The following is a 26,077-nucleotide window of genomic DNA, read 5'->3' as shown; positions in this document are numbered from 1 at the left end:
CCTTCTCCTTACTCCATTACACGCGACACTTTTCAATTTCCCTCAAAACCTTCCATAAAAAGTCTACCTCAAGTGCAAACTCCGGGTCTTCACCATGATACTGCCCGTCGTAAACAGGTGTTCCTTCGCCCTCCGTAGCAACCCCACTGTCGTCAGTCGCCGATGACGCCTGGGTCACCTCCCCCTGACGCAACCCCCGAAGGCACCGCAGCACGGCATCAGCATACAATGCCCCGACCTCGGACGGCAGCTCGGCCGCTGCGGCCGTCAGCACTTTGCGTGCTGTGTCCTGGACCGTTGGAGCTTTCTCCGTGGCGTCTCTCGACCCGTCGTGACTAGCTTGGTTGTTATGGTGGAATGCGTTGACCGGCTCCCAAAATCCAATTTCTAACAACATTACACCCAAACTGTAGACATCGTCGGACCGTCGATAGCGTCGCAAGCTCAGCCCCGCTGGACCCAGTGCTCCTGACGACACGCTGTCAGAAGAGAAAACAGAGAATTCTGGGGGCAGATACAGCTCGGGGAAAGCGGCGCTGCTCTTGAGGCTGTGACCGAACCCTTCAGAAAAGAGGTTGACCGGCGTCGGACCATTGTTTGAGTTCATGTTATCATCGGGCCGCGAGTACTGGAAGCCAATGAGGAAGGGCCGATCGAGACGGAGTACATTTCCGGAGGTGCTGTCACGGAAAAAGACCACCTGGTGGCTGCTGAGGTTGCGGTGCACCCAGTTACTGCACTGGAGCTGGTACAGAGCGTTGGAGAGGTCACGAGCGAGGGAGAACCGTGTGCCTAAGGCTGGGACTATTGATGTACTGTCGTTGTTGCCGCCCGTTAGGACCGGTACTTCCCTGTCAAAGGCATTTTGGAGAAGACTATGCAGCGTAATGGGTTCGGAATGCTCGTCAGCCCACGACGGGAACAACGAAACGAAACCGACAACATTGACCGCTGGAGCATCGGGATCGTCGCTGCCATCTGTGGTTGTTGTCTCAATGTAACCAACACAGTCGAGCAGCCGGTAATCATCAGCGCCCGTCATGGTGCTAGTGCGGTGAAGGAGTTGAGCGATGGCATCCCGGCGCCGGACAAGCTCTGTATTTTCGATGATGAACCGTGGTGAGCTAGGCTTCGCGTCACGCCATTCTACGAGAACCCTTCGAGTCGGCTCCGCGCCAGTGGTGTAGTTGGCGACACCAAAGGGCCAGTGCGGGTCGCCTCTATGCTTCTTTGTCGGTGCCGGGTACCCACGGACGAGTTCCGTCCCGAGTTTGAAACTTCCAGGTCCCGGGGCGGCTGCCCGCTCGGCGGGTTCGTGGGAATCCATCCGGACGCACAGTTGTTTGACACGGGCCGATGCTTTGAGGATACCCGGGTCGGACTGTGTGCTTTTCTGCCCGGAGCCGTCGTCTAGGGCTTCGATCAGAGAGCCGAGTTCGTCAGGACGTTGATACTTGACCAAAACCCCCGATGAGACTGCCTTTGCGTACTGGACTTTTTGAGGGAGCGTGAGGAGCTTCTCCAAAGAGTCATTTAGGCCGCTCAACTTCTGTACAAGCTGTTCGACGAGGCCTTTGTCCACCAGGATGTAGACAACATGCTTGGTGAATACTTTGGTCTCCGACCAAGCCTTGGAGAAGCCCGCAAGAGCCCTCAGGCGCCGGCTGGTCGTGCTTGTCGCGGTTGGTTCCACGTTCTTCTTTTCCAGGCTATACTTCTCGGCCGTCTTTTGAAACTCGTTGAGAGCGGCCGTTATCGCCTTGAGGAGGTCGCGGATGAGCTGGTTGGCAGTCTCGATTTGGACAATATCGCTCAAACCCCCATTGCTAACTGTCAAGTCTTCCTTGTCCAGGTCCTTAGGCGCGCCCGTCTTCTCATCGAGGAACCCAAGAGTGCGGCCCCAAACCTCAAACCGGACGCGTTCGACACGGGTTTGCACGCTCCACAGAACTGAGTCGCTGTTGAGTTCAATCGCCTCGCTGACGATTTGGTACGCCGAGTAGCAGGTGGTGAATACGCTCCATCCGGTTGAAATGGCGTCCATGTTGGATGTCTGCAAAAACGTTGCTTCTCCGTCACAGTGAGTCGTCGAGCTGATCACTCAAATCTCAAGTCCGGACCAAGCATATCTTGGGCCAAGATCAACTTCGAGGTGAGACGGAGTTAGGAGACGCTGAAGGAAGAGACCCTTCAGGGCAACCAAAATGAGCACTCCTGTAACAGGAGACGAGCGAATCTAGGAGAGTTTACTTTCTTGGTTCCTTTGCTTATGTGCACGACACAAAAAGCCCGCATGGGATTGTTTAGCATTGCGGCCTTGCTGGCTGCCTTTTTTTGGCCCCCAACTTGGGAGAGGGGCTGAGGGGTCCGCCAAAACGCTGCTACTCTAGGTCAGACACACTCGACACGACGACTCGGAAAAGTAATAACAAAACCTGGGAGTAAAAGGAGGAGAAAAACAGAAAACAGGATGAGAAGCGCATGGTAAGTGTGAGATGAAGAGAAAAGGAAAAGAAAATGAGTTTCTTCGATCCTTTCCCATCACGCCCGTCACAGGGTCTCGGGCTTGGCTTCTCTCGCGAGCTTGAGGATTCAGACGAGGAATCTCCAGTCCAGGACACAAGCCAAAACAGCATTTTCTCCCCTCATCCCTTGCAGGGGAGCATCATAAAATCCTCCGGCTGGCAGCAAACCTCACTCACGCCCACTAAAGTTGGCCGAGCCTTCCAACTGGACGACATCCCCGCTGCCCTCCGAGTATGGGGCTATATCACCACCACTCGCCTTCTTTCAGACCTGTCAACCACAACCACAGCCACAGCTACCACAACTATAGCAACGACAACTCCAAATACAGCAACAATCAGCAGTCCGCTTCCATCAGATCAACAGCGGGTAGCCAAGGTCCCGATCCAAGTCCAAGTCCACCTTCACCACCACGACACTCCCGTTAACGATGACAACAATGACGAAGATGACGACGAAGATAATGATGACGCCAAGGAGAACAAGCGCAGAGCCGCAGAGCCACCCTCCTACAGAGACCACTTCCCGGCGCTCACTTCCCAAAAAGCCTTACGACACCGCGCCCGACTCCATCAGCAAGACCCCGGTTCCCCATTGACCCCGCTTTCACGGAGCCGGCTCTCGCCGCAAGACAACTGGCGGCCTATGATGCGGATCGTGTACTGCTTGCTCCCGGAAGACGAGAAGGAGGCGGAAGCGTTGCTCGCGGGCCAGGTGATTGGTTGGGGCGAGAATCGAATTCGCCGGCGGCGGCAGCCTGTGTGTTTTTGTCTGTTTGATGGCAGCGATAGGGTAAACAAGGGCGCTGTTGCGGCCGCTACGGCGGAGGCAGTGGAAGGCGGTGGATTGGATGAGGTGCTGGAGGAGGTGTTCGGGGTATATCTTGAGCGATTGGAGAAGGGGGGTAAGGGGTACGGTATCACAGGGGATGGGGAAAGTGAGGGGGTCAAGGGTGATGGTGATGCGGCCGTGAAAGAGGTGTTAAGAGGCCGGAGGCGGAAATTGGCTCGACGGCATGGTTTGTTGACTGGGCTAGAAAGGGGCGGCCAGGCCATGACAAATATCCCGGGCCTGGTCGTTCGTCTTGCTCCGGCTCCCGTGGCGAGTTCTGCTCCTGGGCTTGGGTTTGGGATCGGACATCTCACTTCCTCTGCGGAACACGCGGAAATTATCCCACGGGGCCGCCTGCGGCGTCGAGTTCGAAGGCACGGCCTTGGTGGTCTTCACATTCAGCACGCAACCGCCGGGTATAATCCCACGCTCACCCAGCAACACCAAAACACTGCCGTAGCCATCACGCCATCTAAACCCGCCCTCAAGTCCAACCCTGCCTCACCCTTTCTAACACCCGTTTCCCTCCCCGGTAGAACAAGACTAAGCGACGAAGTCTTCTCCGCCATCACCACCTCGGGTCCCGTCATCTGGCTCCAGACTGACCAAATCCAACAAGCCAACGGTTTTGAGCCCGACCTCCTTGTCGTGCCTCTTTATTCTAGAAGCGATGATGACAATCACCAGAACAGCCTTGGTGACAAAACTAGCTCTCAGAAACAACGACCAATTGGTCGGCTGGTTCTCCCAAAGGATAACACCGAGTCGTGGGGAGGCGAGTCGTGGTTAGAACGTCTAGATTCGGGCTGGGGATCGTTTGGGGTGGGGAGGCTGTTTGCGTTGGGCCAAGGTGGTTTGAACACGGGTGTAGATGGAAGCTTGGGGTCGGGGACGTATTGGGCGAAGTTTACGGTTGAGTGAGTTGTCGTCTCGCATATTTAGAAGTGGCTTTTCCTCTTCCTCTTCCTTCTTTTTGTCTCTCCTTTTTATGGCTGTTAAAACAGCACAAGGGGCGTGTGAAAGCGGCGGAGCACTAATTACTTATACGCCAGGGCATTTGATGAGTTCATCGATGGTCTCCGGTCGTCCGTCTCAGCTGAGGACACTATAGGCGATGTCTCGATGGCGTTGGCAGCGTCGTTCCATAATCCGCCGCTAATATTCCCTGATGTCACACTAGGTCCCGTGGCGGATGTGAGTCTTCCCTGCCCCAAAACGCAACTGGTCAGTTACTTATGTGGTAATAATTCGTAGACACGGGAAACCCTTAAAACCTGGTTTCCCTTAGATCTTAACGGCCTCCCTGGCGATGCCGGGCCCGACACAGCGCGTTTTCTCCACTGGAATACAGACCTTGCAGGAAACTGGCGGTATGAACGCCGTGTTGAGTTGAAAGGAAACTTTGACACACAGATCTCACGCTACCACGGTATACTTTCCGATAGCTGGCCCGAGGTGTATCGTGCGATTCAACAGCTCTCCAGCGGCACCGACGTCGCCAACTATGATTTAGCCGAGACTGAGTATCAATTTGCTCTGCACCTGCAGGCCATGGAAGGGGAGGTGATGCAGATGGTGGTGTTTGGGAAGGACTATGAGTGGGAGGATCCCGGGTATCCGGAGCTGCCGCGTAAGTGATAGCTGACCGCAGCCAGTCTTAAGGGGAGGTTTTGCTGACCGTCGTCGTTTGCGCCTTGAAGAAAAACCCGGGGACTACTGGAAGTTGACTATTCTCACTAGAGAGGTATGTTTGTTGCCCGCAGCTGAACACAAAAAGATCCCTAATACCCCCCAAGTAATCAACTCCTGTTTCTGACTTCTTGTCCCTTCCTTTCCACCATACAGCTATTTTATGGCTCACGTTACCACCGCGCCATCCCCATCCACTGCCAAACCGAAATTGCGTCACGGATCGCCCACATCGCAGCAGACCCGACTTGTCGCCCCCTAATACGTGCCCACGCCGCCCTCGAGCTCGGCATATGCCTCCTCTCCGGCTTCGGAATCGACCGTGACATTGACCGAGGGCTCGAATGTATGCGCACAGCCGCAGACGCAGGCAGCGAGAAGGCACAGGCAGTCGTTTCCAGACTGACCCGGGCGTATGGTCGAGGATACAGCCCCTCAAAATATGAAGACAGATACGAGAAGGTACTGTTGGTTGCAGCAGTCGAAGGGTATTCATTCTGGGCGGCGGAGGAGCTGAAACAGCGCGACCGAGATCTGTTTGATGAGATTTTGCGGAAGGCCGTGTTGGAATACCCAGAGTCTGGGTTTAGCTTGGGGTATTTTGAGCGGGTGATCAAGGGCCGGTTCGATCTTTCTAACCCGGAGTTGTTGCGGGAACAGATTGGCACGGAGTTTGACTTTATTCTGCGAGAAGAGGAACAGAGCAGGCAGAGGCGGACTGCGGCCGTTTCACCGCGCTTTCAGGACCAGATACCCGAGGACCCATGGCAAGCCTCGCCTGCCTTTCCCAGTTCGCAAGAGTCGTGTCGGGGGGCTGATGCCTTGGGGTTGTTTGGATCGGAGCCCGATCCTGACCCGTTCGAGGCACCAGGGGAAGGTCCTGGGGAAGAGGATATCGGTCCCATTACATTGAACCGGGGCGGCCTTGGACTCTTCTCGACATCTGAGGATATTGTACCAGAGGACGTCATCTCCACTACCTCGCAATCAGGTCTAGGGTTATTCTCTTACCCGGAGGATCCCCTCACTGCGGATGGTGATGCCCTTGTTGCTCCGGAATCAGGCCTGGGCTTGTTTTCAGCACCGCAGGAGCCTGCCCTAGGAGAAGATGTCGACTTCGGTGCTGGGGATACAGGCGGACTTGGCCTCTTTTCCGCAGGAGATGATCCAGTTACAGACACCGTCTTCCCAGATGCTTCGGCATCGGGACTCGGCCTATTTTCAACGCCTCGGGAATCTTCTGGGGTACCAGGAGGTCTGGGGTTATTCTCAGCATCGGAAGAGCCCCCCGGAACGGAGGACACCGTTTCTCCCATCCCAGGAATTTTGGTCACCGAGCATGTCCCGAGTTCGCCTGGAACCCACCCACTCCCAATAATGGGCCGCACGCTGAGCCCAAAGGAGTTCCTTAACGATGCCATTCGCTGGGCTTGCTGCTACGGCTCCGTCGCGACCCTCCGTGTCCTCCTCACCGAACAAGCCCGTCTCGTCCCAGGACTTTTTCTCGCACCGTACGTCTCAGTGGCGCTCGCAGCCGGTCGCGGAGACATGGCTCTTGCCCTTCTTTCTGAAGCAGCAGGGGGGAACCGAGAGACGGAACAAGCGGCTATCACAAAGGACACCAACCCTTACCTACTGTTTCAGCTACACCACCTCCCCGCCGATCAAGTCGCCCCTGTCGCCGAAGCTATTGTCGCCCACGGCTTCGATGTTAACGAGCAGGTTGATATCTATCCCAGATATGGTACAAGGGCATCCGCCGCCAGTAGGTACACGCGCACGGCCCCTTCCGCTTCCCACCGATTTCACCAGGATCATCTCTCCGTCTTTTGTGAGAGCCTACCACAGCCGGGCGGCCTCCCACCTACTAATCAGGACCCTCCGCCGGGGGCGTACTATCGGCACTGGGCGCCGGAGCTCCGAGGACGGTCGTTAACACCACTCCGGTGGGGGGTGCATCAGGGAAATCAAGAGGTGGTGAGGGTGCTACTGGATCTGGGAGCGGAATTTCCGCAGGTCCCAGATACTCAGGAGGAAGGAAAAATGGTTCATGTGCTTGAAGAGCCTTGTTTCAATGTGGGTATACTGAAGATGTTTATGGACCGTCATGGTCTTCGTTGTGGCCAAGCGGTGTTTGCCGAGACCCCCCTAGGCCTGATCACCATGGAGCCGGACAGCCCTGAACGGCGGCTGCGATTCTCGGGTCGTTCTGGCACAATCGAGGGGCTAGATGAGGTCCTGCCGTTGTTGAGGGAATACCAGCCGAATTCAGACGGGCAGCTCTTTTGGGCGGCGGCGATGAATGGCCACGTGGATATCGTGCGGTACCTCATCCGAGAGGGAATCAGCATTGAGGCTAGGCACAACGGCCAGACTCCCTTGCATACAGCGGTACTCCACGGACAAAAGGAAGTGTTTAGTCTCCTACTTGATCACGGCGCCAACGCGCGGGCCTTGACGTCGGAGAAGGGCATGTCGGTCTTGCATATGCTTTTCTGGACACCCAAGCTGGCTAGCACGGAGATCTTTATGCTGAACGAACTGTACCGGAAAATCGGCAGTGTGGCGGTCAGTGAGGGAACCTTTGGTGCCACGGTGCAGCCCATCCACCTCGCCGTGATCAACGGTCGTGTCGAGGCGGTTAAGCGGCTGGTCGAGCTCGGTGTAGACACCACGGTGCCGATCGGACAAGATATTATGCCGTTTTTCCGTGGGTGTTTTCGACATGCCGGGTGGCAGCCACCGGGGGCACTAGATGAGGCCCTTTACGAAGCGTATGCCCGGCCTGTAACCCCCGTCTCCCTTGACGGCCTTACACCGGTTGGTATCGTCCTAGCACGCCACGACATCCACCCGCCCAGAGATATCATCGACATCCTGCGTAGCCTTGTCTTATCTGACCACCTCAAGAGCAGGCAGACCTTCGCCGTGCTGTATACCCGGCCATCCGCAAAACAAACAATCTTCCACGTTCTCCCTTGTCGTAAGTTCATCTGGGTCCGTAATTCTCGGGGCCGCACGGGGGAGACTGACGGTATAACTAGTTTTCCCATTCACCGAAACAGACCCGACCCTTCTCTCCGACCTTATATCCCACCTGACACCGCTTTTCCCTACAATTGACCTGATCAACATCCCCGACGCGGACGGCGACACCCCGTTGCACTACGCAGCGTTATTCGGCGCCCTCGGCAATCATGATAACCTGCCGGTTGTTGTCGATCGGCTGCTATCTCTCGGTGCCAAACCACATGCGAGGAATAGATGGGGCTTCACGCCTGCTACAATGCGGACGGCCTATTTCATGTGGAAGGCAGGTTTAGGAGCTGAGGATGGTCCAGGAAGCTGGAATGCAAAAACGATAGAGTTCAGTCCTTTTTCGCGGAGCGCCAGTGTGAAGCCGCATGTTATGCGAAATCTTGATGGATCAAGCGAGAAACCTGAGATTTTCAAGATGATGGGGCAGTTGTTGCACGGCGCGAGAGCAAGGGAGGTGTGGGATTTGAATGGTGGACAGTGGATCAGGTTTGCTCAAGAGATTGTTGTGAAACTAGTCACTGAAGCGGACATGAGATCGGGATTTCTAACGGAGAATCGGTAGCATAGATTGAATAAAAAGGAATTGTAGGGGTTGGCACAACCACAATATTTTGTACAGTTTGTCCAAGTGAGATAAGAAAGAGCAATCGACACGATAAGGGGTTTCTATACCATAACCCTAACCCTCTACACGGCCCTCGAGCAACCTCCGAAATTTGTGTTGCAGGCGGGGGGAGAAATCGTCCCACCAAAAGTTAAGCCCCACAATCGGGAGCTGTCGATACCGCTTGGAAATGCGATTCAGATCGAGGCACACGACAAGTAGCCACGACAATAGCAATCTGCCTCCCACGACCGACTCACCCACCGCCTCCCGCCACAAACCGCCATGGATATCACCAAGTTTGTGGTTTCGCTGAGAGAGAAGGCGCTTCTGTACGGCGACTACTCGACGTACTGGTCACAACTGTCGGGCAAGCTGCTCAACTCGCGCAAGAAACTCAACATTGCGACTAAAAGCCGTGGGAAATTTAATCCCAAAGCTCCCGTGACGGCGGAGAAGATTGCTGAGAACCATGAGTGCGTTCCCTGCTTAACTCTCGGGAATCCCCCCTTCTCCCCTCCTTTATCTTCCTTTTTCTTTTAAAAGAAGGAATTAGCTAGCTAACTAGTTGTTCTACTGCTCTCCAGATATGTCTACCTCCAGCTCTTGACAGCCGAACGGACATGGGCCCATGCCATGTCTATGAAAGCCTCGCACACCGCCGACACAAAAGGAATCTCAAGCAAAACCCGGTCGCACATCGTCTCGCGACTCGACAAGGGTGCCCGCACCGCCGAGGCGCTGGCCGAGGCCCTCACGTCCCCTGCCAGCGGCGCGTCCCCAATCGACGTCCTCAATGCCCGTGCCTACGCTGCCCTGCTTCGAGGCGCCGCGCTGTTCGAGAAACAGAGCTGGGAAGCTTGTCTGAAGAGCTATGCCGTCTGCAGGATTGTCTACAGCGCGCTGGTCACCTCGGCCAAGGGCGACGTCTTCAAGGACCTCCTCTCCGAGACCATTGACCCGTCCATTCGCTACGCGGCCTACCAGGCTAAGATCCCGCGTACGGTACCTATCCCGACCATTGCCCGCAAAGCTTTTGAAGAATCCGCCGACCCGGAGCTGGCAGACCAAGTTAAGGAACTGAACCCGGCCGTTTTGGAGCATGGCGACCCCGACGCGACGAAGGCTGCTGAAGGCGCTCCAACGACATTGGCATGGCGGGGAAGGGAGGTCAAGATCGAGGATGCGGCCATCTCCGTGGCGTGGGCTGCCGTTGGTACAGCACGGGGCAAGCTGGCTGAGAACTTAGCCTCGGCAGGGACGATGTATCCGAAGGACCTTGCAGCCGCGTATGACGATATTTTGATTACTAGCCAAGATGCTGTCGATGCCACTAAGCAGGCCATCGACGAGCTCCGAGCTGAAGGGGTCACGCAAGGCGACGCCCGTATGCAGAGCTTACAGATCACGCGTACAGCGGTGGGGTTTGAAATGATCAGCTGGCGGATAGGCCGCAATCGGGTGTTGGTGGGCGAGAATGACGGCTTGAAATTGGACTTTGGGCCAACATCGCGGAGAAAAAAACAGACGGAGGAGCAGACCGAGGCAGACAGGGGCCAGGACGAAGCACCGGGACGGCAAATCGCAAGGCTAAAAGAGAAGGCCGTGCTTTATGAGGGTATCCTTCAGAGCATCGAGTCTATCAAAGAACTGCCTGGTGTGGCGAATGACCAGGAGCTATCCGGCCGATTAGAAGCCACCTCGCATTATTTTACTGCTCTTAAGTATGCACAGCCAACTAACTCTCCCCACAATCCCCTTCCCTCGTACGGTGTCAAATGCTAACTATAACCCTTCCAAAAGATCCCTCGCTATCGCCCGCTCCCATGCCGTCGCCGGCAACGCAGTCAACTCCCTCGCCCTCACCAAGCACGCCCAAGACCTCTGCACATCCGCCACACCATCCCTCTCACACGCCGCGCGTGACGAAGATGACGACGCCTTCACCCCACGCAACATCCAAGTTACCAAGCGTGACCTCTCCCTTCTGCAAGACACTCTCACCGGCGAGCTCCAGCGTGGCCGCGCCCTCGTCGAAATCTTCAACTCATCCACGCCCACCTCCCACCAGCCAACATCCGCAGCAACAACCTCCAAACCCCCCCTTTCCGCGCGCCTATCCGACTATCCCGGCGGTGGCGTCGATCTTAACAATATCGTCACCTACCCTCCACGCCTAGAGTCGTTCCCCGTCAAACCGCTGTTCTTGGATGTTGCGTGGAATTATATCGAGTACCCGGGCAAATCTGCCGGTGAACAGCAGCCACAGCAGCGGGTAGAGAAGCCAGCACAGGTGGCAGCTGCGGTGACGGCGCCGGCAGAGGAAGAGGAGGAGGAGGAACAAGCGGAGGCGAAGCCACAGAAGAGGGGTTGGTTTGGATTTGGGAGGTCGTAGCGGAAAGAAAAATGTTGGGTGGGAGGAAATATGTACCGGCGGGCAAAAAGGGGGCCATAAAATAAAGCTTTTTTCTGCTTGAATTGCATGGCGTTCATCTCGTTTAACCTTTGACGTGCCTACTCATCCACGTAGAATAAGCTGCGAGCCTAGGCCGCTAAGAAAACACCATGCTCTCCGTCGCATCCAGTCTCGTGGAAACAGCGCTAGTTTGGCTCCAGCAATCCTCAGCCACCTATGGTGTGGTGATTCGTTCCGTAAATATAGAAATTTGAACGAATACGGTGCCCCCCCAAGAGACATAGCAAAGTCAACAAAATTGATTCCCATCGGCAACTTCACCCGATATCAATAGGGGGTAATGAACGATATGATTTATACAATACGCGGCACACAAAAGTATAAGGATACAAAAGTCAAGGCCCCATCCCCCGTATCAACAGCATCGATTACAGTAGCCAGGTTTAAGAACAGCACGAATCAGCTTATAAACTGAATGGTAAAATTCGAAAAGAGCGGGGATTTGGATTATAGATCTGTGGCTGTAAATCTACAAACACCCACACATGCACCTGTATCCAGCCCCCGTCCCAGTCTTGCCAGTCATCGAAAATCGTAACGTGATCCCCTCTGCCATGAATGAAAGCAGTTTTTTGATGCTCGGTAACGCCATCCGCCGTCTACATATTAAACATGTGGACAGCCCCATGAGCCTCCAACACCCAACATATGAGTACACAGAATATACACTGGAGACCGCTCCAACCTAATCAAACAAATGCTAAATGAAAGTACGAGAACAAAGAAATTCAGGGGGGTATATTCGCCCTCGGCAAAAATCACCCGAGAGAGGCACGTTTAAGCCTTGGGATCATCCTTCTTCTCGGGCTCGGCGTTCTGGTTCTGGTCCTGGTTGGGCTGCTCGCCAGACTCAGCACGGGCCTTGTGCATCTTGTCGAAGAGGTTCAGGCTGGCGACCTGGAGCTCGTCGGTCTTCTCCTTGATCTCAGCCGAGGTAGCAGTGGACTCGCCGGACTGCGCCTTGGCGACAAACTCGCGGAGAGCAGTGATCTTTTCGCGGATCCCGTCGGCCTCGGTCTTGTCAAGCTTGTCGGTGAACTCGTTGAGGGCCTTCTCCGTGTCGTTCACAACGCTATCGGCACGGTTGGCAGTCTCAATGACGGCCTTGCGCTCCTTGTCGGACTCGGCATACTTCTCCGAATCCTCAACCATCTGCTGGATCTCGGACTCGGAAAGACCTGAGCCAGAGGCAATAGTAATGGACTGGTCCTTGTTGGTGGACTTGTCCTTGGCGTGGACGTGGACGATGGAGTCGGCGTCAATGTCGAAGGTGACCTCGATTTGGGGCACACCGCGGTGAGCAGGGGGGATTCCGACAAGCTGGAAGTTTCCGAGGAGCTTGTTGTCGCGGACGAGCTCACGCTCACCCTGGAAGACCTTGATCTCGACAGCGGTCTGGAAGTCGGCAGCAGTGGAGAAGACCTGGGACTTTTTGGTGGGGATGGTGGTGTTACGGTTGATCAAACGAGTGAACACACCGCCGAGAGTCTCAATACCAAGAGAAAGAGGGGTGACATCAAGGAGGAGCAGGTCCTTGACCTCACCGGAGAGGACGGCACCCTGGACCGCAGCACCGATGGCGACAGCCTCGTCGGGGTTGACCGATTTGGCGGGCTCACGGCCGAAGATGCTCTTGACCGACTCGGAAACCTTGGGCATACGGGTCATGCCACCAACCAAAATGACCTCCTGGATGTCCTTCGCAGCCAGGTTGGCATCCTTCAGGGCCTTCCGCACGGGTTCAATGGTGCGGCTGATAAGAGGGTCCACCATGGACTCGAGCTGAGCGCGGGTGAGCTTCGAGTTGATGTGCTTGGGGCCCGAAGCGTCGGCGGTGATGAAGGGAAGGTTGATGTCGGTCTGGAGCGAGGAGGAGAGTTCGATCTTGGCCTTTTCGGCAGCTTCGCGGATTCTCTGGATAGCCATGCGGTCTTTGGAGAGATCGATGTTGGAGTCTTTCTTGAACTGCTGGACGAAGTGGCGGACAAGGTGGATATCGAAGTCCTCACCACCAAGGTGGGTATCGCCGTTGGTCGACTTGACCTCGAAGACACCGTTCGCAATCTCGAGGATCGAGATGTCGAAGGTACCGCCACCAAGATCGTAGACAGCGACGACGCGGTCAGCCTCCTTCTCCATGCCGTAGGCGAGGGCGGCGGCGGTGGGCTCGTTCACGACACGGAGGACGTTCAGACCCGAGATCTGACCAGCATCCTTGGTAGCCTGGCGTTGGGAGTCGTTGAAGTAGGCGGGAACGGTAACAACAGCATTCTTGACGGGCTTGCTGAGGTACGCCTCGGCTGTCTCCTTCATCTTCTTCAGAACGAAGCCACCAATCTGCGAGGGCGAATACCTCTCGCCGCGGGCCTCCACCCAAGCATCACCATTGTTGTGCTGCACAATCTTGTAAGGCACCTCCTTGATGTCGCGCTGCACCTCAGCATCGGTGAACTTGCGGCCGATCAAACGTTTGGTCGCAAAGAGGGTGTTCTCGGGGTTGACGACGGCCTGGCGCTTGGCGGCAACACCAACGAGACGCTCACCGTCCTCAGCAAAGGCGACGACGGAAGGCGTAGTACGGGCACCCTCGGAGTTCTCAATAATCCTGGGGGCCTTGCCCTCCATGATGGCGACGGCAGAGTTGGTAGTACCTGGCGGGGTAATGGATAAGCACATGCTCAACCGCTGACGTAGTTGCCGATTCGAGACTTACCAAGATCAATACCGATCACGGCGCCCTTGACCTTCTCCTCCGTGGACTGGAAGCGTGCGAAAGCGGGTGTCCTCTGGAGCAATCCCGCCATGCGGGGAGCCACTGAGGCGGCCCTGGGGAGCTAATGCAAACGTCAGTAAAAGCTGCAAACATTAAGTCGCAGTCTCAACCGCGCGGGGAAATCTTACGGCACGGGAAAGGCGTGTCGCCATCATTGTGAAAAAATCTGGGCTGGAAAAAAAGAACACCCTACTTTTTCAGTAGGATGAGGGGACCACAACGAAGGCAGGCCACGGGGAGTGAGTGGGAAAAGAGTAAGATTGATGGAGATGGAGGAGATTGAACAAGCTCGGTCGGCCACAGAAAACTTTTTGAAGGAGGTTGAGAAAAATTTCGGAACGTCTGGGTGCACAGACCACTCTGTGAAATCCGGCACAGCAATGCGAAGAACACCACAGAAACCTCGAGCTCACTCCCCCCACTCTCCTTGCCACGCCCCACCTTTTGGGCCCGCCACCAGTGAGCCGACCACCAGTTGAGCCGGTCTGCCAGTCTCCAATGAAAACATGCTCGAAAGAATGCTAGTGGAAATTGTGCCAAACGTTTTGTAAAGCTCTGCGGAGGCAAGATGGCAAGGAGATATATGGGAACATCTTGAGCACCGCTAGATTTGGTTGTCGGCCTCTAGGCGCGCCTCACAAGGAAAGAAGACCCCTCATATTGTCTTCCGGTTGACATCCCGACGCTAGCCCGACAAGCCGGAACCACGCGACTGCGGTGATATTTTAAGGTTGTGCTACACACGTGCTGTCATACCTGATTGTAGAGTAAGCTCTATGGATAGTGCCGAACCCTCCAGGTACCTAGGCTATCTTGTCCTTTCTTCAAGGTACAGTACCTGCTTTCGAGAAGAAAACGCTCCCCAGCAGCATGCACGTGACGGAAACTACCAGTTGCTCTGCACTCAGTGTGTGCGAAAGAAGTTCAGATACCTACCTACCTTAGTGTAAACTAGCCTTGTCTCGGCCCCGCCCTGGCGTGGGGCTTTAACAGCTGCAGCACAGAGAGGCGCTGACGCTGAGGGCCTTAATCGTTTAATTATCGGGCGTGCCGCACTCCGAGGCTCGTTGGTGACAGCACCTCTTTTGGGGCACAGGACCTTCAATCAAGACAAAACATTATTTTAGTTAGCTTCAATTATCAAGTGCTGTGTGAACCCATGCTTTATAACGCGTGGTAAATATATTGATGCCTTTTGATCATTGCATCCATACTTTACATGCATGTTCCACGGTTGCATTGTACCGTCCCGCCTTCTCGACTCCACCTTTGCCCGTGCGGTGACGACCTTCCAGGTTGTCTTGACGCAGTTGCCTTCACGACCGAACTTCCCCAGTAACAACCAACAACCGCAAACGAAGCGCAGGCCCGCTTGACATTCCGGCATTCCCCGGCACCTCGAGCGTAATCAACACTTTAAACACCACGCGTGCTCTCGACATTTTAGCTACTTCCCGTCTTGTAGTTAGAGCGCCGCCGAGCGCGAGTCTTGGATGGTCGCATCACGTTGATATTTCGCCAAGACTTGCGGCATCATGACCTTCAAGGAAAACAAGTACGAGAGTTTGAGCCATAGTTTCGAGCCCAAGCATATCGTGCTGCAATATGGCTAACGGCATTTGCGAATGTAGTTATGCGTCGACGGAGAACCTGATTTTGGCAAAGCCTCGGCGAGTCTTTGGCGCTCATGTCCGCTGGCAGTACGTTCAGGGTTCCTTCCCAGACCTCCGAGCAGGTCGCTTCGAAGTCTCGCCTTGTTCGATTTTACTGACGCGCGTCATTAGACATTGGCAACTGCGATCTCTCATCGGTATTGATGATCAGAACTCCGTTTACTTCCCCGTCCCGAACACCCCCGACAACGGAAGTTGCGCTATCCAGAAACTAAACACGAAAACTCGAGAAACAGAGACGGTGAAACGGTTGTCTTTCGATCCAAGATGCATAGTAGCACGAAACGGCTGGGTGTGCTGCGGGGGCGAGCGGGGCATGTTTTGTGCGTTTTGGGTGGGCGAACAAATTCGGAACGACGGGACGGGCCCAGGGTTAGCTCTCCAAGCCGACGACCGTCTTCCGCTCTCTTTTGAAATTCCCGATTCTGCCGCCTCCTCGACCCCAGAAACGCGTCTTGAAAAAAGCCTAGAGGTAGCGACTACTAGCTTTGGGAAGGACCGAGTGAATTGTATCACCCTATGGTCTCCACCAACGCTCTTTGAGAGGGTGGATGGCGCGTATGGCCAGGATGTTGCGATTTTAGCACACAACGACAAAACCATCATCGTGGTTAGGTTGCGGGATCAGGAGCAGTTGGACAAAATCACCTACCCGGATTACATGAACCGCGGCGTCATCTCTCCGGATGGCAGGCTCCTCGCTGGGATTAGCGACGACGCCTATCTGTACGTACACGAACGAAAAAGGGCAGGTTTCCAAAGCGCTTCATCTCGTTACACGGCAGATTCTGCGGTGTACGAATGGAGCCTCACTACTAGGGTCCAGCTCAAGAGTCAATTCCCAAGCGATCATTCGGATAATAGGTCTGTACCTCTTCTCTCCCTTTCTTGGCCTAGCCATACGCGAGACGGTTGCTGACCAACTGCAGAGGGAGTTTTGCGGCGTGTTTCTCGAGCACGGGTAAATATCTTGCAGTTGGGACCCAATACGGGGTCGTGTCCATCTTTGATGTTGCCACTCTCGCCGGCCACGGAGTCCACGGGTTGGATCCGCTGATCACGTCGTTTGGCACCACACGGCCCTGTGCGCAGTATGGCGCTGTGAGGGACATGGCGTTTTCCCCTGGCTCTGTGGATCTCCTCGCGTGGACGGAGGACCGTGGCCGTGTGGCCGTTGCGGATATCCGTGGAAATTTCGCAACTCAACAAATCCTACACCTTGATAATGACGCAGATTTCGAGGTCTTGCCGATAATCGACAAGGGCACTATTGATCCCCGTCTGTTGGAGCAACGAGTTGAACGGAGTAGCTCCTTGTTATCGACTTTTGCCAATGCGGTGGACTCTTCCGTGGAAGCCCAGACGGCGTTATCACACTACAACATCCCGCTCACTCCAGACGAGACGGCGGTGCTAGAGGCTGTTCAAAACTTCCGCCGGCGGCAGGCACATTACAGCACAGGGCTAAACCGAAGTGGCACGGAGAGCAGCGGCCGAGGCATCAGGAACGGTAGCTTTGCTGCCAGCAATACGAGTACTAACAATCGAAATGGGGGTAATTCCGACGGTCCAACGATGATCGGCCGCCTGCCGTGGCCTGCGCGAGCAACCCGCGGGGCCGACGCAGGTAACGACACCACCACCCAAACACGAAATGCAAGCGTGTCCCGAGCAGTCGACGAGATCCTCGAGGGTATTCGAGACCATCGCGAGCGCATCCGGGACTCTCACGAGCGTCTGCGTGCCCAAGAGGACAGCGCAGCGGATAGACGCCGGTATGCACCAGCTTCTTCCTCTCTTTCTATACCACGATACGCCCGGGCGTCCGACGCTATCCCGATCGGGCCAGGCGGTAGTAGGGGCGAGTTCGTAGAGACCTCGATCAACCGGCCACCACCACCACACTTTGCCTCGGCGAACACCCGAGCAACCCCGGGCGACTCGTTCAACGACCCCGCTTTGTACGATCTCTCCAACCCTTCTCCCAGTGGGGACGGGCCATTCCTCGAACAAAAGCCCCGGCCGGCGCGGTGTTCGTTACGTCAAGCCCTATAGATCCTGATGCTAACCATTTTTGCGATGCCACAGCACGTCATATTTGAATCGCGACCCAGAGGTCCCGGCGGTACCCAGGCGTGGCGGTGTCAGTGCGTATACCTTTGTGCAGCCGCACACCCAGCCCGAGCCGTATGATACCGCGGGGTTAGCATGGAGTGTAGACGGCAACACGTTGTGAGTTTAGGCCCTTCCCCTGCACATTTCTCTATGCGGCATGTATATGCAAAGCGGGAGCCTGTCTAACCTCTGCTCCCCGCCACCTCGTTTGGCTTCAGGTTCGTTGGTGCTGAAAACGGTATATACGAGTTCCATGTTGATACCTTCGGCCGGAAGGTTTTTCCGGACGTTACTTTTAGCTGAGTTGGTCGCGGGCATACCATACTTAAGGTGTTTTCGGATGGGAATTATCTGGCGTTCAGGGGTGCGTATGAGTTGGTTCAGGATGCATCAGGTACTTTTATGCACAGCGTGACTTGGAGTACATTTTGTATTTAGTTAGCTTCGTGTTCGTGGCTGGAAGCACCAAATTGTGGCTACGGGTTTTTTTTCTTTGAGCGGATCAGCGACGGCAGGGGAAACATAACTCTTGGTCTTAAATAATGACGAACACGAAAGTTCTAATAAAAAAAGCCCTCCGAGGGTAAATTGTTTGTCGGTCGAAACTAGGGTCGCTTTTCCTGTAGTTCCTTTTCTGATCTTATAAATTTCTTCTTAAGATCATATCTCGTACTCGAGTTCTAGGAGTATAACAACCTGCTCACTTTCTCGGCGATCGCGAGACTGCTCGTAAGCCCAGGGCTCTCAATGTTCAACAAATTCACCCACCCCCGATACCCCTCCTCCTTCCGGATCGCAAAGTCTACAAACCCCTTCCCCACCGCCACAGCACCCTGTTTCCCCAGTTTCGGCCGGATCCCAGCATAGTCGGGCTGGAGCTGGGTCTCGTCCAGCCCGGGCAAGTACTTTTTCACTTCTGCCGCTGTCTGAGCTAGTCGTGACACGTTTACTACGAGATCGTCGGCCGAATCGACCCACTCGACGTCTGGGCCGAATTTGATGCGCCCGCCCAGATCGAGGGTAAGATGGGTCCCGAGGCCACCGTGGCCGGGTTCCGGGGCCGGGTAGATGAGGGTGTTGACTTTTGGGGCGGAGGCTGAGTAAGAGAAGTAGTTGCCCTTGGCGTAGTACATTTGCTTGTGTTCCGAAGCCGGGACGATCATGTTGTGGACCGCGACGGCGCCGAGGCCGGCCGAGTTGATGATGGTCTCGGCGGTGATGGTGGAGGTTTCACCCGTGGCGGCGTCACGGACCGTCAGCTCCCAACCCTCGCTGCCGTCGGTGGTGTTGTTACTCCCATGGCCCAGGGGGGTGATGGCTTCGACGGCGCTGCCCAGCGCCAGCGTCCCGCCCGCGTCCTCGAACTGGCCGAGTAGAGCTAGCATCAGCGCGTGGCTATCCACGATTCCAGTGGTTGGGCTCTCCAGGATGCCTGCACCGGCGCGCACCGCGGGTTCCCGCTTGGAAGCCTCGTCGGCGCTAACCCAGCGCACGGGGACGTGGATGTCGCGAACGCAAAAGTCGTGAACTTGCTGCAGCGCGGCGCGCTGGCCGGGAGTCTGGGCCACTATCCATTTGCCGGTGCGACGGTGAGGCACGGCGTGCTGGGCGCAAAAGTTGTATAGGAGGGCCTTGCCTTGCAGGCAGAGTGTGGTTTTGAGGGAGTTGGCGCCGTAGTAGATACCGGCGTGAATGACTTCGCTGTTGCGGGAGGAGGTCTCTGTGCCGACGGCGTCGTGGCGCTCAAGGAGAAGGGTGCTGCTGTTGGGACTGGATCCCGTGGCCGACCTCCGGGCGAGGTTTTGAGCGATGGCAAGGCCAACCACGCCGCCACCTATTACCACGTGGGTGAAATCGGCATGGAGTGGGTGGGTGTGGGAAAACGCACGAACGGTTTGAGAAGCGAAGGAGATGAGGTGTTTTGGCCTCCGGGGATGAAAGTTTAGGACAGAGCGCATGTTATCCCCTGCCTAGCTATCCCCATCAACACCTAATGCTCTCTCCCGTCCTCTCGCTCTTTTGCGAATTCCAATATCTCGAGCCGAGGCTAGAGCTCGTTTTCTTCTAAGGCTGGAGTCGGTTGGGGTGTTGGCCGTGAAAGACCGAAAATTATTCCTTAAAGTTCGCCCTTATAAACAAGATTCGCGGCACTCCTCACTGAGCGACGATGGGAGTTGGGGTTTGTTCGGAATGCGCAAGTGGTCAATGATGGGCCAGGTACGTTACATAGCAGGTCCCCTTGTCCATGGTAGGATGGTTGTGGTAAGTGGGGTCCGTCCTTCCCCCCCATTTGATGAAAGTTACCTGTGTTCGACCGGAAAACGATAACCCTTGAAGAAAAGCTCGTTAGAATAATAACATGACGGGGGTATTCGCATCCCCAGCCCGACAGCTCGGTTGCTGGGAAGCTCCTCAGGTCTCGGCGCATGGTTGGAGTGAATGACGCTCTGTGGCTCGGCGGCTCATGACAATTCCAAGTTGAGTAAGTGGGCTTGGCCTGGCGAAAAGTGGTCCCCCTTGAGCACAGCGAATATCAAATCGGAAGATGGTATTGCCTTTTGGTGCTCTAAGTGATATCAGTAGCTTTAGAGTCACAAAGTTCTAGGAGCCCCAATACTTTGTCATTGTCATCGGCTGATCCAACCGAGCGATCACAGCGAAAGAAAGGTGTGAGGTGAGAGGTGACGCCTATGCCCCACTTTTGTGTGCACGCCGAGCACCCGACTGGTCGGGACCCGGCTTTCTATTCCAGTTGCGTCACGCGGGAACCCGTTGGGCGGTTGAAGCACCTGCATCAACCTGCGAAGAACTGCGAGCTTCAGGCGACAGACAAAGCATCCATGCTGCAGAGACGTTAAATAGGCCACCTGGTGTCCATTTCTTCTACTGCCGCTTGACCTCGTCCTCAGTTGACTATTAACTCAACCCCCCTTTGCCTCACCGGTAGGCTACTGGTTCACCACTCCCAAAACATCAAGGGCTGGCCGTTTGAGGAGCAAGCATCACATCATTTGTACCATTGATATTTTTGATGAACCGTGATTTTCTCACGGGCAGTTCTTGTTCTTGTTCTCGTTTGTTCCGCTAGGCTGCAACTGCCTTCCAGCTTCGAAGATTCCCATTTTCATTTCCGTCCAGGTCGACCCACCTCTAGGCCGGCTACCCGTCACCACATTTCTCCCTCAACCTCCATTTCCCTTTCTCGGCCAAATATCTTTTCAACCTTAAGACTAAGGACGGGCGTCGGTTCCCACCCTTTCTCGGCCACCCGCCGCTACTCCTGCGACAAGCAATCCAAACAAGCCACCTAGTTTATCACCGCAAAGTTCCGCTTCTAAACATGGCACCGGATGGCGAGCTCTCCCGGGCTTTGAATGGGGAAGGCCCCCCCTCCGGCTCTCCCGCACGACACCCATCCATTTCCCTCCAAGCAGCAGCCACCTTGAATGCCGGCCTGCAACGCGAGTCTCCCGGGGGTATGTCTAATACGAATTCAAAAAAAACAGTCGAGGTCGGTTTTCCGTATTAATCTAATCTGTCTCGTCTAGGCTCGCCAAACAGTCCCCTTTCGCCCCGCAACCAGTCTCCCCACACCGACCGCCGTCGTTCACAAGTGCTTATGAACCTTCAAATGGCGGACCCCTCGATGCCCGCACCCGGCGAGATGGTATCGGACAGCCAAGGGAGTCAGAACGGTCAGAACGGTCATGGTAACGGCCACAGCCAACATAACGGCCACAGTCACCACAATAGCCACAGCCAGTACAGTAGCCACGGCCAGCATAGCGCGAGCTTCCAAGCTAGTAGCCCGGTCCCTATCGCTGCCTCACCACGCCTAGCCGCTACCAACAGGATCCCTTATCACAGCCGCGCCCCTAGCCTTGGGGAGCTTCATCAGGAGCTAGAGAACGAGCAGGAGTTCCAGGTCAACCGGCTCCTGGCTCAGATCCGCGATCTCCAGGCCCAAGTCCAGCGCCAGCAACAACAGAACCCATCGGCCGTCACCGGTGATGAGGCCTCCGACCGTTCTGTACCCACGTCCGCGGCGCCCGTGCCCATTCCTGTGCCCGGTGCGCCGGGTGTGACCTCGTCGCCGCAACCCATTTATCCGGGTTCCGGCTCGCTGCCGCGGTCGCCCGTCTTCCCACGGACTTCGTTCGATATGGCCCGCGCCGATTTGCGCCACCGGTCGCGCACCCCGAGCCGCAACGCTTCGCCCCGGATGCGTTCCACCTCCATCAGTGCCGACAGCGGCGAGCAGTGGGCTTTGGGTGGCCGAGATGATTGTGCCTTCTACCAGGCCGAGGCCCAGATGCTGGTGCGGGAGAACCAGATGCTGAGGCATCGTATTCGAGAGCTGGGTAAGTTATTCTCCCCTAGATACGGCCCAGCGTGCCTCGACATAGCATTTGAGACACCCGCTAACCGGAATCCTTGCGAATAGAGCGGAAGCTGTTCGATACACACGGCAGCAACGATACATCGGCGAGCCATGAACCGCCGCATTCTTCGCGTCTCAACCACTCAGTGTCGGTTTCCGACGACGATGGGGCCAAAGTAGCCTCTCCTGCTGCCACTGGGGGTCCTTCTGCCAAAATTGAGTAGGCCAGCTTGCAGCAGTACTTCCCGAGAACTCGTCCCTTGTTTTGGGCCCGTCGGAAGTCTTGGGCGTGGGGTTTGTTTCCTCTACTCTTTGCTTTCTTTTCCATTTTCTTATCCCTTTCCTTTCACCCTTCCCTCTCGTCATTCTTTTTTCCATCACAATGTTAGGTCCAATGTCCTTTCTTTTCTCCCTTTCTTTGCTTATAGACACGGGATATCGGTACCATCCCGACTGTTTCCACAGTCATTCAGGGATCAGGCAGCATAGCTTTGGGAGAATCGGCGTTTGGGGGGGCGGCGGGGAAGGGAGTTTTGAGCAATCATCATGTATGAGTACGAGTACCGAATGTGGTTTGTTGCACGGTCAAGCAGCCCACTATCGAGGTCTTTGTTTTCTTCAAGGAGACGGGTCGATTCTAGTCGGAATGTCGTGCATGCTTGTTGGTACCCGGGCTGAGAACTACTTGACACACAAACGGCGATGCCCCAGAAAGTTGCTTTTCTGTTTTTGTGGTCAGCCATACATGTACCTGCCGTTTTTTTCATTAATGATGTAGTCGTCGCTGGTTGGCCGCCGCTGTGAGCCTCTGTGATGTGATTATTGTGAGGGACTGGACTCAGCCACAAGAAAATCAACGAAAACAACCAATGCTGTCACTCGGGTACAGATCCATACAGAGTGGGTTGGTTGGTTGAGCTGCTCTAGAGACTGGGAGGTCGCTCGGCCGGGGGTCAAGCGGGCGGGTAGACGGGACGAACAGCAGACTTGTTTGTCGGTCTCACACATACAGATGGTGATGTTTGTCAATCAGGCTACCGAGAGCCACGTGCTTGCTAAGCCACTCGTGCTTGTTTTGGCCATCGCTGGTGTCGATCGGTTCACGAACGAATGGAAGAAACTGCAGCGAAAGCATTTTCCTCTTCTTTTTTTAGAGTCTTTTTCGCTTCGCATCGGACCCAAGGCAACGCTCACATGTCTCCCATGCATGTCTCGTTCCTCCGCGAAGTCGCGGCTGACTTGGCAAGCCCTACCGTTGCCGGGCTTGCACGTTCTCGGTTTAGAATGGGGGGCAAGTCGACGAGCTAACGGGAGTGGTAAGAAAGAGCCGACGGGGCTTGGGAACCCTTGATAACCTGGCAACGGTATTACCGGACCTCCCGGACTTTCAAGCTGGAGCCATCTCCGTAGGTCCAGTACACTACAGTACCTACATACACTAGTAAGCAATTACTATGTGTAGGTCACTCGCCAAGCGGTTGGTCCGTTATTGCTTAGGTAGGTGCGCAAGGCTTTGGGTGACCTCCAGTACCAATGGAAAAGGCCTACCATGGGATAGGTTTCCTTCCATTACAACGCGGTATGTAAGGTACAAAGGCTTGGAGCTGTCATCAGCTTGATCGCGTCAGCGCAGGGTTTTGGCAGGAAAGGAATGCACATTGTCTGGCACTAATGCAGGAACGAGAACTTGTTCCCAACGACTAGCTTGAAGGGGGGCAAAGGGTTCCAATGAATTTTCGAGGTCAAGATTCAAGGACGTTCGAATCGAAGAACGAAAAGCGGGTCCACCTCAAACCACGAGGCGTGCTGCCATGCCATGGAACGCACAAATGCACACTCGATCGCATGGCACGCATGGGCTGGCTATCTCATCACAACACAGGATGGATGCGACCTCTTCACGACTTGGCTCTTACCGGTTAAGGCGCAAGATCTGGATTTCCTATCTTTTTATTGATCTGGGAAGCCGTCAATTTGGTGTTGGTTTCCCACCCCCTTTTGCCTTTCTTCCTGACCCAGCTTGCCCAGCTCCCAGCCACTGACTGGGACATGTGTTTTTGTCGTTGCCCACTCAGCGACCGTCAGGCTCTCGATCCTGGGGACAAGGGGTGAGGGAGAGCGCTGATGCGTGAAGCGCTGACGAGGATCGATAGGCAGGCAACAGAGAGAAGGTTCTCTTCGGCTGCAAGGGAATGCGGCTTGCCGCGAGATGAATCAAGATCGACGTGTCTCTCCCGTTTTATCTTTTGCTCCTTCTTTTCCTTTCTCGTCTCCGTGAAGCGGCCCCCGCCCTGCAGCAGTTAGCCCAAGCCTTTTTACGGAACAGGGGGAGAACGGGCGTGCGACCCTGAAGCATGCCGCCACCCCACTCGGGTGGAGATTCAAGGACTCCAGCTGCTTTCGGTGGGTTTTGGCGGGGAGCTGCTCGAGCTGAAGAGCTGGAAGTCCGCAACACATGTTTGATGGCGAGAGATTCGTCTGGGGTAACGCAACATCTGACCTCCTCAAAAGTAACTACGCGTATGAGTAGGCTCGGTGGGTTATGATATTGAGCCTTCGGACCCGGAATCAGCGGCTTTAACACCTGCTGCTCCACATTGCAGTATCCCTCCAGGTTGGGGTGTCCTGTACCCGTACACGTGTAGTGCACTAGTATATGTACACAGTATCATGGTCGAGGGAAGCCCAATATGGGAAGTCCCTCGTGGGTAGCTGAGTTCGTTTATGGAGGTATCCGATCGCGGGGAGGTCCGGTGCCGAGCCGTTAGCTCGGCCCGCCAAACTCCCAGCGCTGAACGAAACACCAGTCGAACTTCTTGGGCTCGCTTGTTGTCAGTTTTTTTTTGGATTTGTTGACAGAATCTCACAGCGAATACCCCAGGCTGACGGGTTGACATTCGCGGGACCTCAGCCGGAAACACCTACTACCTATGTCGGCGCCAGGATTGGAGCGCCGAATGATTTATAAGGTTGTGTTAGTGAGACATGAGAGCGGGCAGATGCAGCCTCGGCATAGGAGCTGAAGCCCACTTGTTCTGAAAAGGACGGCTTTGTGCGACCGGGACACCTCAAGTACTTCGTACTCGATATCTTTGCGGTTGGAGATCGAGACGAGGCGTCTTCGCTGCGATTTTTCCCTTTGCATCTCGTTGACCACGAAGGGCCACCTGAAGAAAAAAAAAAAAAAAATTCAGATCTTCGCCCAGGCTGCCGGGCCTCGGAAGGTCGACCCTCGATGCAACCTCGAACTCAGACATGCTTGGCTCGGAAACATGTTCCCTGAACGCGAGCACGCCGAAGCATGGGTCGCCCCATTCAAGGTGGAATTCCATTCGACAAGGGCAGATGGGCTGCCGGGGTTGTCCTCCCCTTGTCCACGCCTCGATGCAACCCCGAGTTGAGAATTTGCTTTTGTTCATTTCGCTCGGTCATGCTGGGGAACGGGAGTGCCGTATGAGTGAACATACACAGTAGTATTGGTAACTTATGGTGAGAAATCAATGGAAAATACCTTAGGTGAAGTTATGAGCTGGGCGTGCTGGAGAGCCAAAAGAGAGCGAATAACATGTGGGGGCGAATGGGGTAAAAACAACCTGAATTTTCAATGTTTCTGGACCAAACAGATGGCCGAGACAAGAATTACACGCGCTCAGGGCGGGAACCCCAGATGGTAGCCCTCCGAGATGGAACCTTGAAGTACCGAAACGTTTTGTGGGCGTTTCTGACAAAGCCGGAAACATCGCTGGCGCAGCCGCACCCGCCTGCACCCTGTCTGCGCCCAGGTTCATCCCCTCCAACCAGCTTTCTGGGTTACGAGCTTGCGTCCCATTCTCTGCTCCCTCAATTTATATAGTATTTGCGTGCCCCCAACCGCGCTGTCTCGTTCCTACCCTGACGGTGCTGGATTCTGCCCGCTCGTGACATTCATTGATTCCTTGGTCCTTTTTTTCGCTCCTTCCTTGGTCGTTCA

At 55.3% G+C, this 26,077-nt stretch overlaps 7 protein-coding genes across 7 annotated transcripts; 4 read left to right on the top strand and 3 right to left on the bottom strand.

Annotated features, from left to right (window-relative positions):
- Positions 1–16: 16 nt before the first annotated feature.
- C8A04DRAFT_25298 (prion-inhibition and propagation-domain-containing protein) lies at positions 17–2,044 on the bottom strand (the record flags this gene model as incomplete). Its single annotated transcript, XM_062779506.1, has 1 exon — positions 17–2,044. The coding sequence occupies one exon, from the start codon at positions 2,042–2,044 to the stop codon at positions 17–19; it is 2,028 nt and encodes a 675-aa protein (XP_062640101.1).
- A 3,155-nt stretch (positions 2,045–5,199) lies between these two features.
- On the top strand, positions 5,200–8,647 carry C8A04DRAFT_9528 (uncharacterized protein; the record flags this gene model as incomplete). Its single annotated transcript, XM_062785519.1, has 3 exons — positions 5,200–5,836; positions 6,368–8,029; positions 8,091–8,647. Coding segments are annotated over 3 exons (2,856 nt in total), but the record flags the coding sequence as incomplete, so codon positions are not given.
- Positions 8,648–8,974: 327 nt separating this feature from the next.
- Positions 8,975–11,084, top strand: C8A04DRAFT_34630 (uncharacterized protein; the record flags this gene model as incomplete). The annotated part of the gene is made up of 3 exons (XM_062782897.1): positions 8,975–9,165; positions 9,277–10,455; positions 10,493–11,084. The coding sequence occupies 3 exons, from the start codon at positions 8,975–8,977 to the stop codon at positions 11,082–11,084; spliced, it is 1,962 nt and encodes a 653-aa protein (XP_062640099.1).
- Positions 11,085–11,942: 858 nt separating this feature from the next.
- Positions 11,943–14,093, bottom strand: C8A04DRAFT_25295 (heat shock protein 70 family; the record flags this gene model as incomplete). Its single annotated transcript, XM_062779505.1, has 3 exons — positions 11,943–13,816; positions 13,879–13,999; positions 14,067–14,093. The coding sequence occupies 3 exons, from the start codon at positions 14,091–14,093 to the stop codon at positions 11,943–11,945; spliced, it is 2,022 nt and encodes a 673-aa protein (XP_062640098.1).
- Positions 14,094–15,543: 1,450 nt separating this feature from the next.
- C8A04DRAFT_9465 (uncharacterized protein) lies at positions 15,544–18,029 on the top strand (the record flags this gene model as incomplete). Its single annotated transcript, XM_062785492.1, has 5 exons — positions 15,544–15,638; positions 15,723–16,406; positions 16,541–17,572; positions 17,745–17,843; positions 17,945–18,029. The coding sequence occupies 5 exons, from the start codon at positions 15,544–15,546 to the stop codon at positions 18,027–18,029; spliced, it is 1,995 nt and encodes a 664-aa protein (XP_062640097.1).
- Positions 18,030–18,406: 377 nt separating this feature from the next.
- C8A04DRAFT_25293 (FAD dependent oxidoreductase) lies at positions 18,407–19,684 on the bottom strand (the record flags this gene model as incomplete). The annotated part of the gene is made up of 1 exon (XM_062779504.1): positions 18,407–19,684. One exon carries the CDS (start codon positions 19,682–19,684, stop codon positions 18,407–18,409), a length of 1,278 nt encoding a protein of 425 aa, XP_062640096.1.
- Positions 19,685–21,066: 1,382 nt separating this feature from the next.
- Positions 21,067–22,331, top strand: C8A04DRAFT_9448 (uncharacterized protein; the record flags this gene model as incomplete). Its single annotated transcript, XM_062785486.1, has 4 exons — positions 21,067–21,202; positions 21,275–21,430; positions 21,527–22,087; positions 22,171–22,331. The coding sequence occupies 4 exons, from the start codon at positions 21,067–21,069 to the stop codon at positions 22,329–22,331; spliced, it is 1,014 nt and encodes a 337-aa protein (XP_062640095.1).
- Positions 22,332–26,077: the final 3,746 nt, after the last annotated feature.

This window comes from Dichotomopilus funicola (assembly GCF_033296635.1).
Source record: "Dichotomopilus funicola strain CBS 141.50 unplaced genomic scaffold C8A04scaffold_6, whole genome shotgun sequence".
In the NCBI taxonomy this organism is placed as follows: domain Eukaryota; kingdom Fungi; phylum Ascomycota; class Sordariomycetes; order Sordariales; family Chaetomiaceae; genus Dichotomopilus; species Dichotomopilus funicola.
The sequence above is the reverse complement of the archived record's forward strand: the minus strand, read 5'-3'. Positions and strand labels throughout refer to the sequence as shown.